This window comes from Pelobates fuscus, chromosome 6, assembly GCF_036172605.1.
Source record: "Pelobates fuscus isolate aPelFus1 chromosome 6, aPelFus1.pri, whole genome shotgun sequence".
Classification (NCBI taxonomy): domain Eukaryota; kingdom Metazoa; phylum Chordata; class Amphibia; order Anura; family Pelobatidae; genus Pelobates; species Pelobates fuscus.
Genome location: NC_086322.1, coordinates 279,303,687 through 279,324,354, shown reverse-complemented (window position 1 = coordinate 279,324,354; position 20,668 = coordinate 279,303,687). Strand labels below are relative to the sequence as shown.

Genomic DNA, 20,668 nt, shown 5'->3' with positions numbered 1-20,668 from the left:
CATTAGTCCCTCTGAGTCCCGATCGGTGATCCAATAAAGAATCTCTTCCTTCCTGAAGAAACCTGTGTCCATCTCTCTGTGCTTGGCTTCCGTCAGTTTCTCCGGTATCAATAATTTTGTGATATTGTATAGGAGGGTGGTCCAATATTTACTTGGTAACTCATTGTTTTTAAATTCTTATTTCACTCTTGTGTATTTATGGTTTTGCACATTATCTTTGCATACGTATCAAGCATGTAGGCTTACTTTACCCTATATTAAGGCAGATATATTACTGTTTTGTGAGGGATAAGATTATAAACATTTTTAAAATAATTTTTAATTTTTTTTTCAAATAAATGTATTTCTCTTTTTTTTTTTTAACAAATGCAATTTTTGAGTTCTTTATTATTTTTTTGCAAAATTGGCCTGATGCAGGAAATTTGACACCAAACCATGGAAAGGAGTAAGATTTTGAGCATTTTATTTAAAACATATATTTGGTTTATTCACTAAACTGTGCATTGTAGTGAATTGAACAACATATTGCACACTGTTGGCATATCCAAGCTTTTAACTATTGCCAAATTGGAGAATGCTTCCATATTATTTTTTTCCCCTTAATTTGACCAATTTTGTTTTTATATTTCACTACATCTCGCTGTTTAGTGGATAAACCCCAAATGGATGACGTGCTATAGACGTCATATGGTGAGTAAGCTATAGATTCAATATACTGTACACACTGGGAGGGTGTATGTTTGTACACCCGGAAGTCAACAAGTGTTACCCGGAAGTAGTTCTGTAAAGGCTGCATGCTTCACAAAGTGCAGGCACATCCTGTGCAGGAATAGAATCTTGACATAATTGACGTGTGTGTGAGAGCAGTGATTCACTGATACATTGTATCTGTGCATGAAAGAAAATACAGAGAGCATCGGGGGAGACCTATAGTTCTGTAGACACATGGACATTTAGAATATACAGATATAAAAATAATTTTATTATTACTGGGGGGGCTGTGGGGCTTTGCTGTTGGAAATCTCGTAATATCTGAATTTTGGAGATCTGAAATCGTGGAAGATTGTGAGCAGAAATGATTGTGAGTAATCTATTGCATTGTATTTTGTTTGATGATTTACCAATGTGCATGACATTATCTATTAGGGTCTGGGAAATGAATCATACTTGCATTAACCCCTTCCAGGATTTAGACACATTTGTGTATTCTCTGTAGAAGATTGTGAGTTGGGGATATTATAGGTGATTTTTTTTTTTTCTTTAAATGATCTTTTAGTAAATAAGGAGTGGTGAGGTTTTTTTTCTGCATATAAAGGATTTATCAACATCTTCCTTTTTTTTAACTTTATTATTTTTTTTTAATTTTTTTTTACTATCACTTGCTTTCTTCTTTTGGGTTGATTGTATACGGCAAGGCATTTTCTAGTGCATTGATATGTTATAACAATTGGTTTGCAGGAAGGTAAGTAGCTGATGAGTTAAATAGTCCATGGGCATTTTTCTTGGTGTTTATTTACAAAATTGTGAATTGTAGTAAACAGGATTAAAGTAATTACTAAATTTAGACTAAGGTAGCCAATCAGAGAATATTGTAATGCTGTTAATTATTATTTAATTTTTTTTCAATTTGACCAGTTTAGATTTATTTAAAAACATTTTAATGTACTGTTCAGTGAATAAACCCCCCAAAAGGTGTTTGTAGCCCTTTCTCAGATCTTAATGGCTACTTAAGGGCTAGCTAATGATTTAATTTCTTCAGTGTAGTTTAGGAATGAAACTTTCAGTTTGCAAGCTTTGGTAATTCAAATTCACTTCCATTAAAAAAAAAACAGACAAGAGGATGAATCAATGGCCAGTATGTATGATTTGAGCTTCTCCGACATTTTCATAGTGTGTGACAAGTAGTTAGTATATGTGTGTGAGTGCACTCATACAAAATAACGTATAGTACTATCAAGTTACCTTATCCAGATTCCAAACTGGGACTTAATCGCATACTGTACTCTTGCGGAACAGCGTATCATTTACTATAGAATTCTTCAGCTTCATATGAATCACTAATTACACCAAGATATGTTTTTGGGGTTAAAGTGTAAATTGTCCAAAAAATAATGCAAATAGGCCTAAATAGTTCCAACTGCAAATTTAGCTGACGGGAGAATTCTGTTTTTTCTAATTTTGCTTAACAGATCTATTTTCTTGTTTTTGTTGATTTGTAGCCTATTAAGTTTTACACAGAAAAGCTCATTTTCTATCTTCTAGATTCCAGAATTAAACAAGGAGACAGTTCGTATGAGGGATCCTGAAAAGGTTCGTAAGATTATCATGGCATTGCAGAAAGGAGGAGAGCAAAAACTGCAGGTATCAAAAATAAATTGCTATTACGACCAGACTTTATTTTATCGTCATTTGTATAAACGCCTTACATTTGTGCTATTTTTCTATTTTTGTACTATGCATTCATATATTGACTTCAGTCTGTTCTGCATATTTTTATATCCATCCCAATCCGTTGTTTTTTTTTTTATTATTATTTTTTTTTTTTGTACAGGTAAATCAGTAATACAAATCCATGTTTGTGTGTTTATCTAATTTTGATACTGAGAAGTCGGATGCTTCCATCCAGATGTGCATTCCGTTTGTTTCTCTCCTGTCTGTAACAATACTATGTCATCTTTCAGGTCATCTCTGACTTTGACATGACATTGAGTCGGTTCGGGTATAACGGGGAGAGATGTCCTACTTGTTATAGTGAGTACTCAATTGTCAAATTCTGCCGTTACTGTGAAGCTTTGAAACCTGTTGTAGGTAATGAGAAAACTGGGCATTTTATGCCGTCTCTCCTAAACAGATATCATCGACAACAGCAAGATCGTAAGTGAAGATTGCAGGAAAAAGGTAGGTTGTCAGGGAGTTTACAAATCTGTAACATTCACCAAAAAGTTACAAATCTCTTATGTTCAGGTCCCTTCACTTGCATTAAATATGTTCCTTCCCCCTTCTCCCCCCCCTCCCCCCTCCCAACTATGAATAAAACTGCTTGGGACTGCTGAAGTATATACCCTTTAAACTCAAGCTGGGCTGGAGATTATTGGATATGAACAGCGCTACCATTGAAAATCATTAGAAAAACAGGGTTGACACTTTATGGATTTTTGCAACAAATCCAGTACAGAGAAAAAGAGTATTTTTACAAAATATATTCTCTCCATGGAGCTTTTTAAATACAGTGAGAGATGGGAGATGGCTGTCTCTTTAATATTGGCTAATGTTGCATAGACAGCCAATTTTTTCAATAAACCAAAAATATCAATATTTGACTGCTATTCATTTTTAAATAGAGAGCAGGCTTTCATCAATATTTTTTTTTTTTTTTTTCCTTCCTCGCTGCACCTTCCTCGCATGCCTTCATGTATACGCAGTGAGGGTATGGCAATCTCACTGTCTTCACAAAAAAAGATACATGAAGGGTTAAAGAAATGGAGCGAGAACCCAGATTTCACCTTTCTCCCACCATTCCCAAGCAAGTTCAGAATTTAAACTCCCTGAATTTCCTTTGCCTACCTTACTCTTGCAAAGAAATCGGTAGTTTAAGGTTTTGATTTGCATAAAATATTTTCTAAAGTCGTGTCTGTAAATGGATGTAGACCGTCCTCCATATTGGGCAGTCTTTGTTTTCCCCCTCCTGGTAGACCATAAGGAGGCTTCCTGGGGCGCCTTAGGCTTACGCCATCCCTGTTTGGGCTCATGATATTTTTCCATGGCCATTTAGTGGCTGCAAAATTGCAAGAGGGAAGGCATTCGGGCCATTGACTGCTGACACTAAAGAAACACCCATCTTTGACTTATTGCATTTTGGTAATACCTACAGATTGACTTTTAACACCGCTTACGTATTTAGCTTCTTCTTAGCTTGCTGAAGTGGTTATGGTGTAAGGACCCTCTCTATGCCATTTATTATTTTAAAGGTCACTATTTTTTGGCGATTAGGAGCTTAAATTGGAAACATGTCCACCTCCCTGGTTGTCATTTAAGCAGCTAATTCCCTGATAAGGAATATCCTTTTTGACAGCGTTCTCTCTTCCGAGGACTTCAGCTCTGCCAATCAGTGCACATAGCCCAATTCACAGTAAACTAGTGTATGTGACAAATTATCACAACTGCAGAGTGACCGGTCCGCTATTCATTTACTGAACAGTTCTGCATGTCCTATGTGAAAGCAAAGTGGGCCTTCAGCCCAGCGGGATGGAGGCCCTAAGTGTGGGGTGGACCTAAGGGTTATATAGTGTCATTAAAACGAGTTTGTTTTCCTGACACTATAGTGATCCTTTAATTTACTTCCAAACAAGACATGGCAAACAAACAACACGCATTCTTCCTTTGTGGGTGTATCTACTTCATTGAGGGAGTTTTTTTATTTTTTTGTTTTGTTTTTAAATGGAATTATTGTGCCGACATCACACAAAATTAGCTACTGGTTTTCAAACATCTCTTATCTTGATCGTATTTCTCACCATGGACCAGCTTGAAATATCATGGCCCTTGTTGCAGCCCACTGCAATATAATATACCTCAATTTATTACATTCCTACAGTGTACAACTACTACACCATTTGGTGTGAAAATCTTTTTCAGCATAATTCATTTTAAAATGATTATACATTCTCGATGACCGATTTCACGTGTCACATCTAATCCTCTTTTGTTATTTTTGTTTTTCTAGTTGAAAGAACTTTTCAACATCTACTATCCTCTTGAGATTGATCCCAAACGAACTACCCAGGAAAAATATCCTCTTATGATCGAATGGTAAGTCCTAACGAAGATTGTGTGTTCTTTAACAGTGTGCAACTAAATAATTCTTTACTACATACTAGCATAGTGCCTATCTCTCTGCAGAGATCTGCACGTTAACTTGCCAATACTTACATGTATTTTTAAAAAGGTTAATTTGATAAATGTAATAAAATGAAAATAAGCATATTTATTCATAAACAGAAACATTAAAGGACCACTATAGGCACCCAGACTACTTCAGCTCAATGAAGTGGTCTGGGTGCCAGGTCCTTCTAGTTTTAACCCTGCAGCTGTAAACATAGCAGTTTCAGAGAAACTGCTATGTTTACACTGAGGGTTATCCAGCCTCTAGTGGCTCTCACTGACAGCCGCTAGAGGAGCTTCTGCGATTCTCACTGTGAAAAGACGCTGGACATCCATAGGAAGTGAGAAGATGCTGGACGTCCATAGGAAAGCATTGAGAAATGCTTTCCTTTGGGCTGTTTGAATGCGCGCGCGGCTCATCTAAGCCCCATGGGGAAAGTTAGGGTTCAGGTACCGGGACTCACCCCAATAGCCTACTATTGCAATATGCTAAAACAAATAACAAATACAAGTCGGTGCTTCAATACGTAATAATACATGTATAGAAAGCCCCAAGGTGCCTAAGCAGGCTAAAACGAATAACCATGGACCACTGAAGTCAGATGGATCACGGAGATATGGGGAGCCACAGCAGCAGATAGATAAATAAAATAATGAATTTATTCAATAAATAAAGTATAATATAAAAGAAGCTCACAAAAAAAGCAGAGAACAGACGCGTTTCGACTAAATGTCTTTATCAATGTCTCTATGTATATCCTATGCGCTGCTGTTTAAATGCTGTCCGAAGTTGCGGCCAAAAACTTTGTCTGTGTGATCCGGTATGGCGGGTGATGTCACTTCCGGTGCGCCAAACGCATACGCCGTTACTTCCGGTCCAGCAAAAATGATTTCATATCCTCAAATCTTCAGTGACAATAGTTAGTTAGTAAAGGCCGGTCGCCATCTTTGTTTGGGGCAATATGCCCTTATGTCGAAAATATGTAAAATTGGTGAGAGCACTCAATATAAAACAACTTTACCCAAACTTGGTCTGTCAATCTAAAATGTTAAAACAAAAAGACATAGGGTAATATTGTTGACATATAGTATTTGTGCAGTAAGTAATGGTCTTACTCACATATCCAGAGCCACTTAAAAGTTGGCTCAAACCTCAGGTTTGTAAGCAGTGGAAAATCAGGACTTTCTATTGGAACCTCCGAAATTTTTCTTTGCAGCTAGTACCTTCACTTTCATTTAGAACGGCAAACAGATGAAAGTGGAAATAAAAACAAATTTTATTTATATAAATAAAATAAAGCTGAAAACAATTCGGTAAAATAAAGTCCCATAAAAGTGAAAACAGTCCTGTCTCTCAACGCGTTTCGGCTTTCGCCTTCATCCGGAGTATGTCCACTGCTGCAAGTCCTTCGTTTATATGCAGGAAAGTTTGGCGCTCTTTTTCGAACTGCCCCTGACGCTCTTCCGCTTTGTCATTACGTTCTGTGCGTCATGACGTCAACCGGCGTTCTTATGTCATGACGTCGTCTATTTCCGGATTATTTCGTCTTTCTCCGGAAAAAAGACGGCGTTGTTCGATTTGGGTTGATGTCAAAAGAAAATAGAGCTTACAATATTTTAAAGTAACAGATGTTACACTAGCTTCACATACATATGTTTATACTAAACAATAAATAGACAAACAAAACTCTAAAATGCCTTAATCAAGTATAGTGTGTCATTTATATTTTAAGCTTCAATTTTAAAACTACATCAGTAATATCATTTACATTTTAGCCTTCAATTTTAAAGGGACATCAATAAACAAAAAATACTACATAATACCATTAATAAAATATATATATATATATATTGAAAAGATCTTAAATCTTGATTAGTTAAAATCCAATCTATTAAAATCAAACTATCTACACATTCCATGAATCTAATAAAATAGGGGTAAAAGATACAGAAAAAAAGGAGAAGAAAGGAGAAAATATTAAAATACAGCTTCCTTAAAATTTCTAAAAAGGGACAAAATGTGTTTAAACATATATAACATCTCACAATAAAATTGTACATAAAAAGAATTATACATAAAAAAATAAACATAAATAATTATGAATAAGTAATTATAAAATAGGGAACCAACAAAGGTATAACTTCCCATTTCTGAAAAAGATGAAGAATACAGTTATAATGCATCCGAAAATAAAATATATATTAGTATATTGGCAATCAAAGATAATCAATAATAAACTAATATTACATATATGTACATACATATATATCAGAAACATAATCAAAAAATTTAAATAAAGATAAAACAAATACCTATAAATACCAAGTGTAGTGAGTGTACAAGAGACTGATGAAAATAAAATGAAACCACACATAAGGGGAAGAGGTGGATATCAAAGTAAGGTGGAGGAAAAATATAAAAAATAAATAAACTAGGAAAAAAAAAAATGAACAAGTTCGAAATCTAAGTTCAAACCCGAAGGAGCTAAAGTGTCCAAATCAAAAATCCATTTTCCCTCCACCTTACTTAGTTCTTTAAAATTATATTCTCCTCTCCAATCCCTCTTCCTGTGGTATATAACCGTATAACGAAGTAGTGCTGGGTTCCCATCATGATATTCCGAAAAATGTGCAGAAACGCTATGGCTGGCGTATCTCCTCTGGATATTGCCCATGTGTTCCCTAATGCGGGTTTTGAAAGGTCTAGTGGTCATACCCACATATTGTAGACCACATGGGCACCAGAGGAGATCCACCACATTAGAAGAATGACATGTTAGAACCGACTTGATCTTATATTGTTTATTAGTGGATTTAGATGTAATTCTACTTTTCTTTTAGGGAATGTTGTTTTTTTACACGCCATACACATCTTACAGGGGTAAAAACCTGGTTGTTGGGAGAAGTGGTTAATACTAGATGAAGAATTAATATGGTTTTTAACTAAAAAAATCGTAAATTCCTAGTTCTCCTGTAGACAATTGTAGGCTTAGTTTTAATAATATCTCTAAGGTCTTCATCAGTCGAAAGTATGTGCCAATATTTATTAATGATAGTTTTAATTCTGTTGGCTTCGCTATTGTAGTCTAAAATAAGGAGAGGTTCCTCTTCTCCATTATTTTCCATAGTTTTTTTAGTTTTGTATTCCAGAACTTCATGTCTAGGGACCTGTTTGATTTCTTGAATTTGTTGATCTAAAAATGGAGAACTATAGTTCTTCTCAATAAAGAATGATTTCAATTTCTCTGCTTGAACACTAAACTGTAGTGATCCGGAACAATTTAGTGTTCAAGCAGAGAAATTTGAAATCATTTTTGCTGGACCGGAAGTAACGACGTATGAGTTTGGCGCACCGGAAGTGACATCACCCGCCATACTGTATCACACAGACAAAGTTTTTGGCGGCAACTTCGGACAGCATTTAAACAGCAGCGCATAGGATATACATAGAGACATTGATAAAGACATTTAGTCGAAACGCGTCTGTTCTCTGCTCTTTTTGTGAGCTTCTTTTATATTATACTTTATTTATTGAATAAATTCATTATTTTATTTATCTATCTGCTGCTGTGGCTCCTCATATCTCCGTGGTCCATGGTTATTCGTTTTAGCCTGCTTAGGCACCTTGGGCTTTCTATACAGAGCCTGATACGGCTCTGGAATTTGTGAGTTGAACATATCTTTCACTTACACTCTTTTATATATACTTTTGACAGTACACACAATGTTTTGCTGTTATTATTGTTTTTCAGGCATTGTTCATGATTATCCTGCCATTCATATGTATACATAAGTATTATTTATTTATTTTATATTTACATCCTGCTTGAAGGGTACAATTTTACACTTTGTGGTTGGTGTTATTTCCTTTTGTTTACTATTGCAATATGACCGCTATCTCTGGGTGTTACAGACCTCTCTCTTTTCCTAAGAATATCCTTGATCTAATCTTTTTAAATTGTTTTTTCATATTATTCCAATCTGATATAAAAAGTGATTTATCTACAGAGGTCACATTAATGGGAATTTTTGTAGATAAATTATTTTAAAGTTTTTTTCCAACACACAGTGATCATTTGAATGGTTTACCCAAAAATCTTAGAACAAGGCCTGCTGCATCCGTCTTGGTTTTGTTAAATCAGTACATTTCTGCTTGCTCCCTGCAAAAGGAATCACCATTTATTCTCCAATGACAGCCACATGCACATACATAGCTTGTTAACCTTTATATCTCCAGTTGAACCAATTCACCTGCTCAGTACACCCATGGTGAGTTCTGTTGAATCTCGCTATTGTGTACGTAAATGAGTGGCTTCTATCGTTTTTTTGTAGCAAAACATTGGGCAAACATATGTGTTTTTCCATGCACATAAAAAGGTAATTCACTTACCCTTTCTCCCACACTGTGTTGCTCTCTCCGAGGTTGATTTAATCTCCATGGGTTAGATCATCTATGATCTAAGCTATGGATTTTCCATAGGAATGCATTGGACAGCTTGTACGCGTGAGCGGCAAAAATGCCACACTGTGCCAATCAGATGGCTTCTATGACCCTCTGAGTTTTACTCTGCTTGGATGGAAGCGCCCCTAGTTGCCGTCAGAGGCATTTAAACCCTGTGCTGTAAACATGTAAGCAGCTACAGGCTCAAAACTACCGGGGCATTGAGATGAAGTGTTGTGGGTGCCAAAAATGAGTGGCGTCTTTAGTAAATGCATTTGTTGGTAACAACGCACTGTTTCAAGTTCCAATATTTTCCTCTTGTCTCTATTAGGTGGAGTAAAGCACACACTCTCCTCTGTGAGCAGAAGATCCAGAAGGAAAAACTAACACAAGTCGTGCAGGAGTCTCAGGCCATGCTGAGGTACAATAATGTAGCACAACGGTCTGTTCTTGGACCTGTACAAACATGGGTGGCAAGATGAAGCAAGTGCCCCCTTCGCCCCCTGGATTTTAGATTTTCCTTAATTTAAATATTCCTGGAAATGTGTCTACGGACACCCATGTGTACACCCTAATATGTTCCTTAACCATTCCTTCTGATTACTACCCTAATTAAATTCCATATGTTCTCAGCCCAAGCAATTATCTTTCGTGTTTGCTCCACTAGCAATTACTCCTGGCTCCATCCATTGATATTTCTTCCCTTTTTTTGTTTTTTTTTTGTTTTCATGCAGTTTTTATTTATTTATTTTTATTCTTCAATCTCTCTTTTTCATTTTTAACCCACGCAGTTTACTTCCTCCAACACTCCTCTGTTTTCATTTACAAAATGTTATCTACTGTCTTATAGCCACCATAATTCAAGTTTCATATTTAATATTATTATTATAAAATCTAAGCACTTTCTCTCTATCTGTCTCAGAGAAGGCTTCCAGGTGTTTTTTGACAGTCTTAACCGCAGCGAGATACCTCTGTTTATTTTCTCTGCCGGTATTGGCGATGTTCTTGAGGAGATAATCCGTCAAGCCGGCGTCTTTCATCCCAACATCAAAGTTGTCTCCAACTACATGGACTTTGATGACAATGTGAGTAACCAGAATACATGTTCCTCTGTGTATTAACCCCTTAAGGACACAACTTCAGAAATAAAAGGGAATCACAACGGAATATTTCCGTCACGTGTCCTTAAGGGGTTAAAAAATAAGTTGGCCACAAATGTGGACGTGAGGTCCACACGTGCCAGTTAGTAGCAGTTCCTCGCTGTTTTTCTATCAGTTGAATTTTAGAACCTGTGCAGTTACTGCAAGGTTATATTTTGTGATTGCAGAATGTAGGGGGTTAAGTTGTTTGTAAGACTGCAATGTATTAGTTGACAGCATCTATTGTAGAAATTAAAGTTTGTGAAAACTATTTATATGTGAGATGGGTGCTGGGTATGTGATTTGGGTAGATGATGCTTAATATTGGTGACTAATGGGGTGTGTTGTGTGTACTGTATGGTTTGAAGTCACATGGCGGGTGTTGATATATGTTTAATTTGGTTAGCGAGAGCTCGACATTGGAATTTGTGGTATCTGCAAATGACAGATGGACCAAATTATATAATAAAGGATTTAAGGACGGCATACATGTCAAAGAAATGATCCAAGTGTTGTAGCCTAGCTCCTTAAAAGAAGACAATAGGCATCTTAATGAAGTAGTCTGGGTGCCATGTCTACCCCATTTTTACCCTGCAGCTGAAACCATTGTTTTTTTTTTTTTTTTTGCTAGGTTAACCAGCCTCTAGAGCAGGCCTGTCCAACCGGCAGCCCCTCAGATGTTGCTGAACTACAACTCCCATGATTCTTTTGATGAAACAGCCAGGGAATCATGGGAGTTGTAGTTCAGCAACATCTGGGGGGGCTGCAGGTTGGACAGCCCTGCTCTAGAGCCTGTCAATACGACATCGACTAGAGGCACTTCCACAAAAATATCAGAGTTAAATTCCGCTATTTCCATCAGATGGTCTCAGAGAGGCGTTTTGCTACGCATGTGCACTAGACTCCCAATGCTTTCTTATAGGAAAGCATTGGATTGGCTGAGATCATTAACAATGATGCCCTGGGGCGGAGCCAGCAGTGCAACAGGACAGACATGCTCCTGAGAGCTCCGTACTTTAAAGTCTGAAAAAGGTGGATTAACGGCGAAAAACGGGCAGCCAACTAGCTGAAAATTGGCTAAGCAGCCTGGGAACAAGAAATGGGCCGAAAAAACAAAAAACCGAGAGCGGACAAGAGTCTGGTGAGCCACGACATCGGAGAAATGCTAAGGGGCAGCCAGAAATTGCCATGGGACAAAATGGCGGCGGGAGAGGATGAGTCCTCCTGCTTCTCAGACAGAATGTCTTCCGACCTGGGTGAGGGAGCAACGGTCTAAATACCGAAGAGGTTTAACACCAAGACACCCCACACGGGTGAACCAGTCACAGCAGAACAACTAAAATGCCTGCTGGCAGAGCTGCGGACGAATATTGCGGCTGACATGGCCTTCATCAAAGATGCCATTGAAGGCGCCACCTCACGAATAATGCAGCTGGAGGCCCTCTCGACCACCCAGGACTCCAGAATTGCCCTACTGGAGAAGCAAATGGCTACAATTCAGGCACAACAAAAGGCCACCACAGACAGAATTGACACCACCGAAGATCAGCGACGGCGGTACAACGTGAAGATCCGTGGGGTACCAGACACGGTTAACCTACCCGACTTGCCGCACTTCATTCGGCGCCTGCTCATCACGCTGTTACCACCAAAGCAAGCAAAGGCGATGAAGTTGGACGGCATGTTCCGGTTACCGAAACCGAGCACAGCACCGTCGGCGGCCCACACCGACCTGATCGTCCGCTTCCAATCCCTCCAGGACAGGGCCATCCTCCTCACAGCATTAAGGGGACAGACCCCACTCCTGTTTGAGGGCTCCACACTCTCGTTCTTCCCGGACCTAACCCGAAGCACCATCGCATGGCGCAGAGCCCTTCAACCACTCCTGCAAATCTTGCGGCAAAAGAATATCCTATACAAATGGGGGCTCCCAAGAATACTCCCCTTCTTGCACCAAGGCACCTCACACCGGGTGAAGACGCTGCAGGAGCTGGACTCCAAGCTACAACAACTAGGCTTGACCACGCCACCGAGGACGGATGGCAGGGACTTGTCGCAGATGGATCCCTCCTCTGTGACGGAATTCATCCCCCGCATGTTCCAGCGCCAACAAGCTGCAAGAGGGGTGACCTGAAGGGACGAGAACTGCAGTCATATCTTCCTTGGACATTCGCCAGGTTTACCACCCCCGACACAAAGATCCACACATCTATTGCATGCCTATCCCAGCCCTTAAACCAGCACATCGCACATGGCTATTACCTACCAGCCGAACTTAACCCTTCAACATATAGTAACTTAAACCCAACACTCATCTGACCAGTTGGCCCAGAATGCCTTACCCAAAAGCTAGCCCTGTAACACCTACAGGACCCACTCCCAGGTAGCCACAGGCTGACGAGAATCACCTCCAACACAGTAACATCCCCCCCCCCCTTCCTTACGTAAGTGCCACACTCTGGAAGAGGTAATCGCTGATAGGTCCCCCCATATAGCCATGGTACCCTCACAATTAGCATATTCGAATACCCCTCTCACGACCACACTGGGAACTAATCCCTTTAGACCACCCATATCTATATTGAAATACATGGTTACACTTTTCAAGCATTCACCAAGCCACTGTCCTATGGACAATATCCTGTTAGATGACATAACTGTAATGTATAATGTTATGCTGCAAACATGTGGAAACTACTTGTGGTGAATGACCAAAACAAAAAAAAAAAAATAGGTTAACAAATAGCTTGTTCATGCTATAGTTTATGCATGCCTACTCAAACAAGATGGTCATCATAATGCAGCTTCACAGGCGGTTGCAAATGTTTATACCATGTTGGTTTCTTTTTTTTTTTCTTCTATTGTTTCACTTTTCATTTTTATCCTAATGCTCGATCTCTACATGTCAGCGATATCAGGATGTCTCATGCCAGATCGTTTTAGTCATGTCTGCTAGCATATTAAGTTTAAAAAAAAAAAAAATTGTGCAAATTCTATCAGACCACTGTTTAATCTACACTCAAATATATATGTACGTTGTTGTGGTGTGTAACTGCGCATTACATTCTCTTGCACAACAAACGTTATTACCACGTTTAAAAATGTTTCTAAAAAAAAAAAAAAATGTGCTCTCACCTCAATTCCACATATGTATGAATCTGTGTTATTAATGTGATTATGCTTGCTGTTGTGGCAACGTATATCATTTTGTCAAACCATGCACAACAAAAATAAAGAATTTAAAAAAAAAAAAAAAAAAATGAGCTTAGAGATGAAGCTTCCTTGAGCAGACCAGTACTGCGAAGGAGAAAAGGTAGAAATATATAGATTTTCTAAACCTGGCGGTACTGGCCCGGTCACCTAAACGCTGACTGTGGCACAATACATCTTTGTATTCCTAACACTATAGTGTTCCTTTAATGTGTGAATGTCTGCTAGGTTTGGATAAAATGTGTCAAATTCTGTAGTACAAAGTGAGCAGTTTTATGGAACTACAGTAGAACATTTGTAGATTAGTGCTGCATATCTATCAGTAATACTGACCAATCCCACCCCTAAAGTCCCTCATTTCCCCACCTAACAAAACAAACTTGTGGGAAAAAATGACTTTCAGAAAACACAGTAACTTGCTGATTAACTCGTCTCTTGTCTCATCACACACAGTATGTGCTCTAAATATCATCTGACCCTGTTACACTGCCATTCTCGATCATTTAATACATGTAATTTATATTATTTTGCTTTGGGTTATACACCTGTCACACTAACTTCACTTCTGGACAAGGTAAACTTTCATATTTTGGCTATTTCTGCCCATATTCAGTTCGGCAGAGCAGGGCCCTGGTTACCACTTGTCCCTATTTGATTGGCTAAAGTTGTCAGGTGATTTCTTCCAAACAATGAGTTAAGCCCTGCTTCGCCAGACTTGGCTCAGTGCAGAGACCTTCCTGCTCTCATGGAAGAGGTGACTAACGTTCAGCGGACCCCAAGTAAAAAGTCAAACTGTTAGCACTAGCAAACTGTTTGACTACTTATATCGGGGTGGAACCAGGGCATTCCTGGTACCATATCCAGTACAGCCTTCTGTAGTGGTTATGGTGCTTGGAATTCTTTTGTATGTTATATTATCCAATGTAATAATATTGATAATTATTTAGTCAGAAGAAATCTCCTGACGGTTGTTGTTGTTGTTGAGGACCAAGGTAAACATCACAGTGCCGCTCACTGCTGACATTCAGTTTGTTCCCCTTAGGGTATCCTGATTGGGTTCAAGGGTGAATTAATCCACACTTACAACAAAAACAATACAGTTCTGAGGGACACAGAGTACTTCCAGAAGATCAAAGACCGTACCAACATCCTGCTTCTTGGAGATACCTTGGGTGACTTGACTATGGCCGATGGAGTCGCCAGTTTGGATAACATCCTTAGGATTGGCTTCCTCAATGATAAGGTGAGTGTAGGCTCTGAAGATGAAACATTTTTTGAGGCCAATATTTAGCATTCAAGTAATCAATAATATAAAAAAAGTGCAGACTTTTAGTGCTCTAAGTCCTTTGTAGAAATGTTTCCTTCACTAATTAAGATTTTCACTAATGAAGCTCCTGAGCGGGTACTACTGGCACTAGAAGCACTACAGTGGGTTGCAGTAGTTATTGTGCTTGGACTGTTCGATTAAAGAGACACTCCGGTCACCATAACAACTTCATCTAAATGGAGGACAATGGGCGCACTCTTTTTTTTAAGGGGTTAAACTGTTCTCAAACGGTTAAACTCCAAAGTGCCGATCCTCAGGTTCCCCCAGGCAGCATCTGGCTTCTGACTCTCAGTTGGGAGAGTGCATTCTGCATGGATGCCGCTGATTGGCTTAGAGCCGTCAGGTGAAGTTCCAAGGAAATCAGTAGCTCCCCATTGATAAAGGAGAAACATACCTTTTTTTTTATCAATGGGGGTTCTACTGATTGGTTTAGGATGCCACCTGGAGGGACCCGGGGGACACTTTGGGTTTAAACCATTTAGAAATTGCTTAAGCCCTTAAGGTAACAGTGCACTGGGGGGGTCTCCTGACACCATAACAACTTCATTTAAATTAAGTTGTTATGAAGACTGGAGTGTCCCTTTAACATTTGTTACCCCTTTTTTAATGTGATGCTCCGTTTTAACATGCAATTGACACCATAATACAGTTCAGCCAAAGCAAAGCTTTGTATCATTTTCCCTTTTCTCTGTATGCATTCTCTATGCTGACTGCCAGGTGCAAAGGATAATAATTTGCGATTTTTATTTTTAATTTTTTTTAATAGCGCTTTTCTTGCTGTCAGACTCAAAGCACTTTACAAATATACAAACATAAAGATATCAAAGTTAGGAGTTTCTAAAGGTCAGCTGAGCGGACTGAATGCCTGATGGAAGAGGTCGGTCTTTAGCTTTTTTTTTTTTTTTTGTAAAGTCTGTAAGGACGGTGCCTCTCTGATTGAGCACGGTAAAGAGTTCCAAAAGGTAGGGGCAGCGTGGCTGAATCCCCTGGAACCTGAGTCTTTCTGTATTCTTGGCACTGACAGGAGGGATTTGCTGGCTGACCGAAGTGAACGGGATGGAATGTAGGGTGTCAGGAGCTCTTTCAGGTACTGTGAGCCTTGATTGTTTAAGGCTTTGAGGTTATAAGGATGGACCTTATAACAATCATTGACAAGGAGCTATGATGGAGGCGCCCAGTTGCAAAATAAAGTGTATATTTTTTTTTTTTAAATCTCACGCATATATATTTGTTAAATATAGGGATGAGTAAACGATATTTTTAATTTTAATTTTTTTGGATGGTACTTAATCACAAGTGCCTAAAATGCCCTTTATAAAATCAAATGTGATTTTATGTATTAAAGGACCACTATACGCACCCAGCCCACTTCAGCTCAATGCAGTGGTCTGGGTGCCAGGTCCCTCTAGTTTTAACCCTGCAGCTGAAAACAGCAGTTTCAGAGAAACTGTTATGTTTACACTGCAGGGTTAATCCAGCCTTTAGTGGCTGTCTCCCTGACAGGCGCTAGAGGCGCTTCCGCGATTCTCACTGTGAAAATCAGTGAGAAGACACTGACGTTCATAGGAAAGCATTGAGTAAATGCTTTCCTATGGGCAGTTGAATGCGTGCACAGCTCTTGCCGCGCATGCACATTCGGATCTGACGTTGGCAGGGGGTGGAGAGTTCCCCAGCACAGAGGGAGCCCGGTGCTGGAGAAAGGTAAGTGGCTGAAGGAGTTTTTAACCCCTTCAGCCCAGCGGGAGGGGGGCCCTGAGGGTGGGGGGGGACCTAATGACCTCCTGGCACTGTCATGGTCCTTTAAGTTCAAATGCATGGGAAAGCATAGCATTTTAGATTTAGAATACTCTGATATATGTACATGACTCAAAACTGTTCTAGAATGTCAAATTTCTCATTTGTTTTGTCAATGTGGAAAATGTGATTTTATAACATTTCCCCTGTTTCAATATTCCTCTGCTTAAAATTGTGTTCAGGCAGTGCTCAAAATAGTCCGGCCAAAGGAAATAGTTTACTTTAGCTCACTGGAAACAATGCACCCATTTATGTCTTAACGCGAGACGGTCACATTGAAGAACTTTATGCTAGACAACTGTGCATTAAAGGGCCACAATAATAAAAGGATACAATACGTAACGGCCATGTCATCTACACAGGTTACCTGTCACTTTCCAGGATTTTTCACATTCTCTTTACTTATATTTAACAAATTGGTATTTGTGGAAATCCTTGCTTCTTTATCCAGCAACTGGGAAGCCTAGTTTAGCTCCCTGCCAATCACTTTGTAAGCTCTGTTCTACGTACCTGGCAGTCAGCATAGAGGAGAAGAAGGGAAATTAAACAATGTTTGTCCTGTCTGTCTTTTGTTGAATCTTTAAAGTAACTCTCCAAGCACCATAACCCCAAGCCCACCATAGTGTTTATGGTGTCAGGAGTGCCCTGTCACCACCCCTTCCCACTCCCCCCTCCCCAAAAAAAGTCGGCCCTGAAGTCCAGGACTTAGCCCAGTCCAACAAAGAGAAGCTTCTTTCAGAAACCAGGTAAGGTATCAAACTTTTCTTAAGCAGACTGCAGTGGTTATGGTGCTTGGAGTGTTAGAAAACTAAGCATCTCATGAAAAGAGGTTAACATAAGCTATAGGTGATTAACGTTTAATTGAATGATGCAAATTCCAGAGAAGTGAGCTAGCCTTTATGGATAGCTGTACTGTAATCAAACTAAACGGCATTATTTACCTTCAGCATGCCTTGTATGTTTTTATGCTACAACTCCATTCAGATGGTGTTTATCTAATTTACTTATTCATAACTCCTCCACAGTCACAGCTTGGCAAAAGTTTAGCATTTTCAATTCTGTACAATCTAGAGATTTGCCTTCACAAATCTAATTAAGCCCCCCAAGATTTGTGAAGGCACGTACCCTTCCTGTGGTGTTATCAGACCATAAAATTGGGCCAGGATTCAATGTTATTTTGTGTACCTATATGTAAGTATTGAATAGTTGGCCTGCTGCTCACGTATTGATCCTTACCAGTACTTTTCTCCTTGTAGGTGGAGGAGCAGACAGAACTTTTTCTACAGTCTTATGACATTGTGCTGGTCCAAGATGAGACACTCGATGTAGCGAATGGTATCTTGAAGTACATAATGGCCAAGAATTGAATTTCTTTCACGAGAACCAAAACCGACTATGCAGAAATTCCTTCCTTACAACCAGTATAAGGATCTTGGAGAGATTTTGCCACAAAGACACTTTCTTAAATAAAATAGAATTTTGTGATATCAATATGTATGGGTGTAATATATCCAATTAACCCTGCACTAGAATGGTCTGGAACGCAACCTGCAATTATCAAAATGTACAAGAAAAGCAGTCATTCAATAATTCTCTGTAAAATATTAAACACTATAGGGTAAGGAACACAAACATGTATTCCTGATTCTATAGTGTTAAAACCACCAACTAGCCCCCCTTGCCTCCCTAAATATAGTAAAATATTACTTGTATTAAAGTCTGCAGCTGCTTGCTCTGCCCCTTTCAGCCTCTAAACTGCCTGGTGACATCATCAGAAGTGGTGGTCTGAGCCAATCACAATGTTTCCCCATAGAATTGGCTGAGACTGTCAAGGAGGCAGATCAGGGGCAGAGACAGCCCTGGCCAATCGGCATCTCCTCAGAGATAAATTGAATCAATGCATCTCTGAGGAAAGTTCAGTGTCTCCATGCAGAGGGTGGATACACTGAAGGGCTTTACTACACACTGTGCAGCACTGTCACAGGAAGCACCTCTAGTAGCCATCTGAGGAGTGGCCAGTGAAGTTATCACTAGGCTTTAATGTTAACACTGAATTTTCTCTGAAAAGACAGTGTTTACTGCAAAAAGCCTGAAGGGAATGATCACTCACCAGAACAAATTAAATAAGCTAGTTGTTCTGGTGACTATAGTGTCCCTTTAAAATTATTTAAATCTCATTTGTATTTTCACAAGCTTTATGTATCTGCATTATTCCTGCTCAGAACTGCAAGATATTCTTCATTTCAGTTGAGAACAAAGGAGAGCGAGGAACACTGCCTATAAAGTATATGTAAATATAAAGAAATGTACATTAAAGATTTTGATTCCTTACTCAAAAAAGCGTTGGATGATAAAATTATCAATATAGAGGAATACAAGTACCTACTACCACATAAGCACCCAACGGTAGCTACTCTATACTGCTTACCGAAAGTGCACAAGGACATCAGAACACCCCCAGGGAGACCGATTATATCAGGCAATAACTGTCTGACCGAGCGGGCTAGTAAATATGTTGACAAAATCCTGCATCCATTTGTTATAGACCTACCATCCTATATACAAGACACCAAGTCCACTTTACTGATTTTTAGAAGGACTTCAGGTACCACCGTATACCTTATTAGCAAGCCTGGACGTTGTATCTTTGTATAGCAATATCCCGCACAAAATAGGTATAGAAGCATGTCGCTCTTTTCTCGAATCAGTAGCATACGATGAAGCACAGATCTCCTTCATCATGTCACTATTGGAATTCATTTTGACGCATAACTACATAATATTCAATGGCAAATACTATTTGCAAGAGACCGGAACTGCGATGGGTACAACTTGTGCCCCCACCTACGCAAATCTCTACCTAGGGTGGTGGGAGGACAAAATCTGGAAGGACCCACAATACAGTCTGTACCACAAATACATTCTAAAGTGGTACAGATATATTGACGATGTGTTTATACTCTGGACAGGTTCGGTTAAGGTATTCGAAGATTTTGTTAATACTCTGAATGACAATACAATTAACCTTTCACTCACACATGTCATTGATGAAAAAGAACTGGTCCTCCTGATGGAGGACGGTACTATTCAAACTGTACTCTTCAGAAAGCTAACCTCAACAAATAGCCTCCTGCACTGGGAGAGTCGCCATCCTTACAGGTTGAAAGCATCAATCCCATATGGACAATATTTAAGGGCAAGAAGAAATTGCTCTGAGGACTCAGCGTACTACCAAGAATGCCAATCACTGAAACTTTCGGTTTAAGGCCTTAGGGTATCCGAACAGGGTTTTGAAAAAGGCATACCAACGGGCCAGTGGGACAAATAGATTGGAAAGTTTGAAGACTACACGCCCAAAAACGAGTTCCTCGACCCCGAGATGTATCACCACCTTTGACGGTGGCTGGGGAAAAATGATACAGACTTTTTCCAATCACTGGCCTATCCTCATACACAACCCTGTTTTGAGGAAATCATTACCTAGCTATCCATCTATCACGGCCCGCAGGTCAAGGAATCTGAAAGACCTCCTAGTTCAGTTTTTTAGCTCCTATTCCAATTGAGCCCAATTGGCTCACTAACACAAAGGGTACATACAGGTGTGGCCACTGTAAAGCCTGCCCGTTCATTACCCCTTCCAAGTCAACTACCTCTACGCAATCAAAGATTATCTGTAAAACCAATGCACTGGTCAATTGCAGTACCACTCGTCTAATATACCTGATCACATGTACATGTGACATCCAGTACATTGGTAAAACCATCCAACCTTTTCGTCGAAGGATCCTTCAGCATATTAATTCTGTAAAGAATACCATCACACCTACTCCTGTGGCAAAACATGTCATTGAATGCCGCTCTATGAAAGACCTGAGC

The 20,668-nt window shown here is 39.3% G+C and overlaps 1 protein-coding gene across 1 annotated transcript; it reads left to right on the top strand.

Moving 5' to 3' along the window:
- The first annotated feature begins 762 nt into the window (after positions 1-762).
- Positions 763-18,230, top strand: NT5C3B (5'-nucleotidase, cytosolic IIIB). Its single transcript, XM_063425525.1, has 9 exons — positions 763-1,081; positions 2,263-2,361; positions 2,682-2,751; positions 2,852-2,898; positions 4,724-4,809; positions 9,654-9,743; positions 10,245-10,407; positions 14,714-14,914; positions 18,049-18,230. Exons 1-9 carry the CDS (start codon positions 1,076-1,078, stop codon positions 18,157-18,159), a joined length of 873 nt encoding a protein of 290 aa, XP_063281595.1. The 5' UTR covers positions 763-1,075; the 3' UTR covers positions 18,160-18,230.
- Positions 18,231-20,668: the final 2,438 nt, after the last annotated feature.

Bases quoted from the DNA above. Each gene is read 5' to 3' on its own strand.
- NT5C3B (XM_063425525.1), top strand. The intron at 2,362-2,681 runs GTATCAAAAATA...GTCATCTTTCAG, and splicing joins GAGGAGAGCAAAAACTGCAG to GTCATCTCTGACTTTGACAT. The intron at 2,752-2,851 runs GTGAGTACTCAA...TCTCCTAAACAG, and splicing joins GAGATGTCCTACTTGTTATA to ATATCATCGACAACAGCAAG.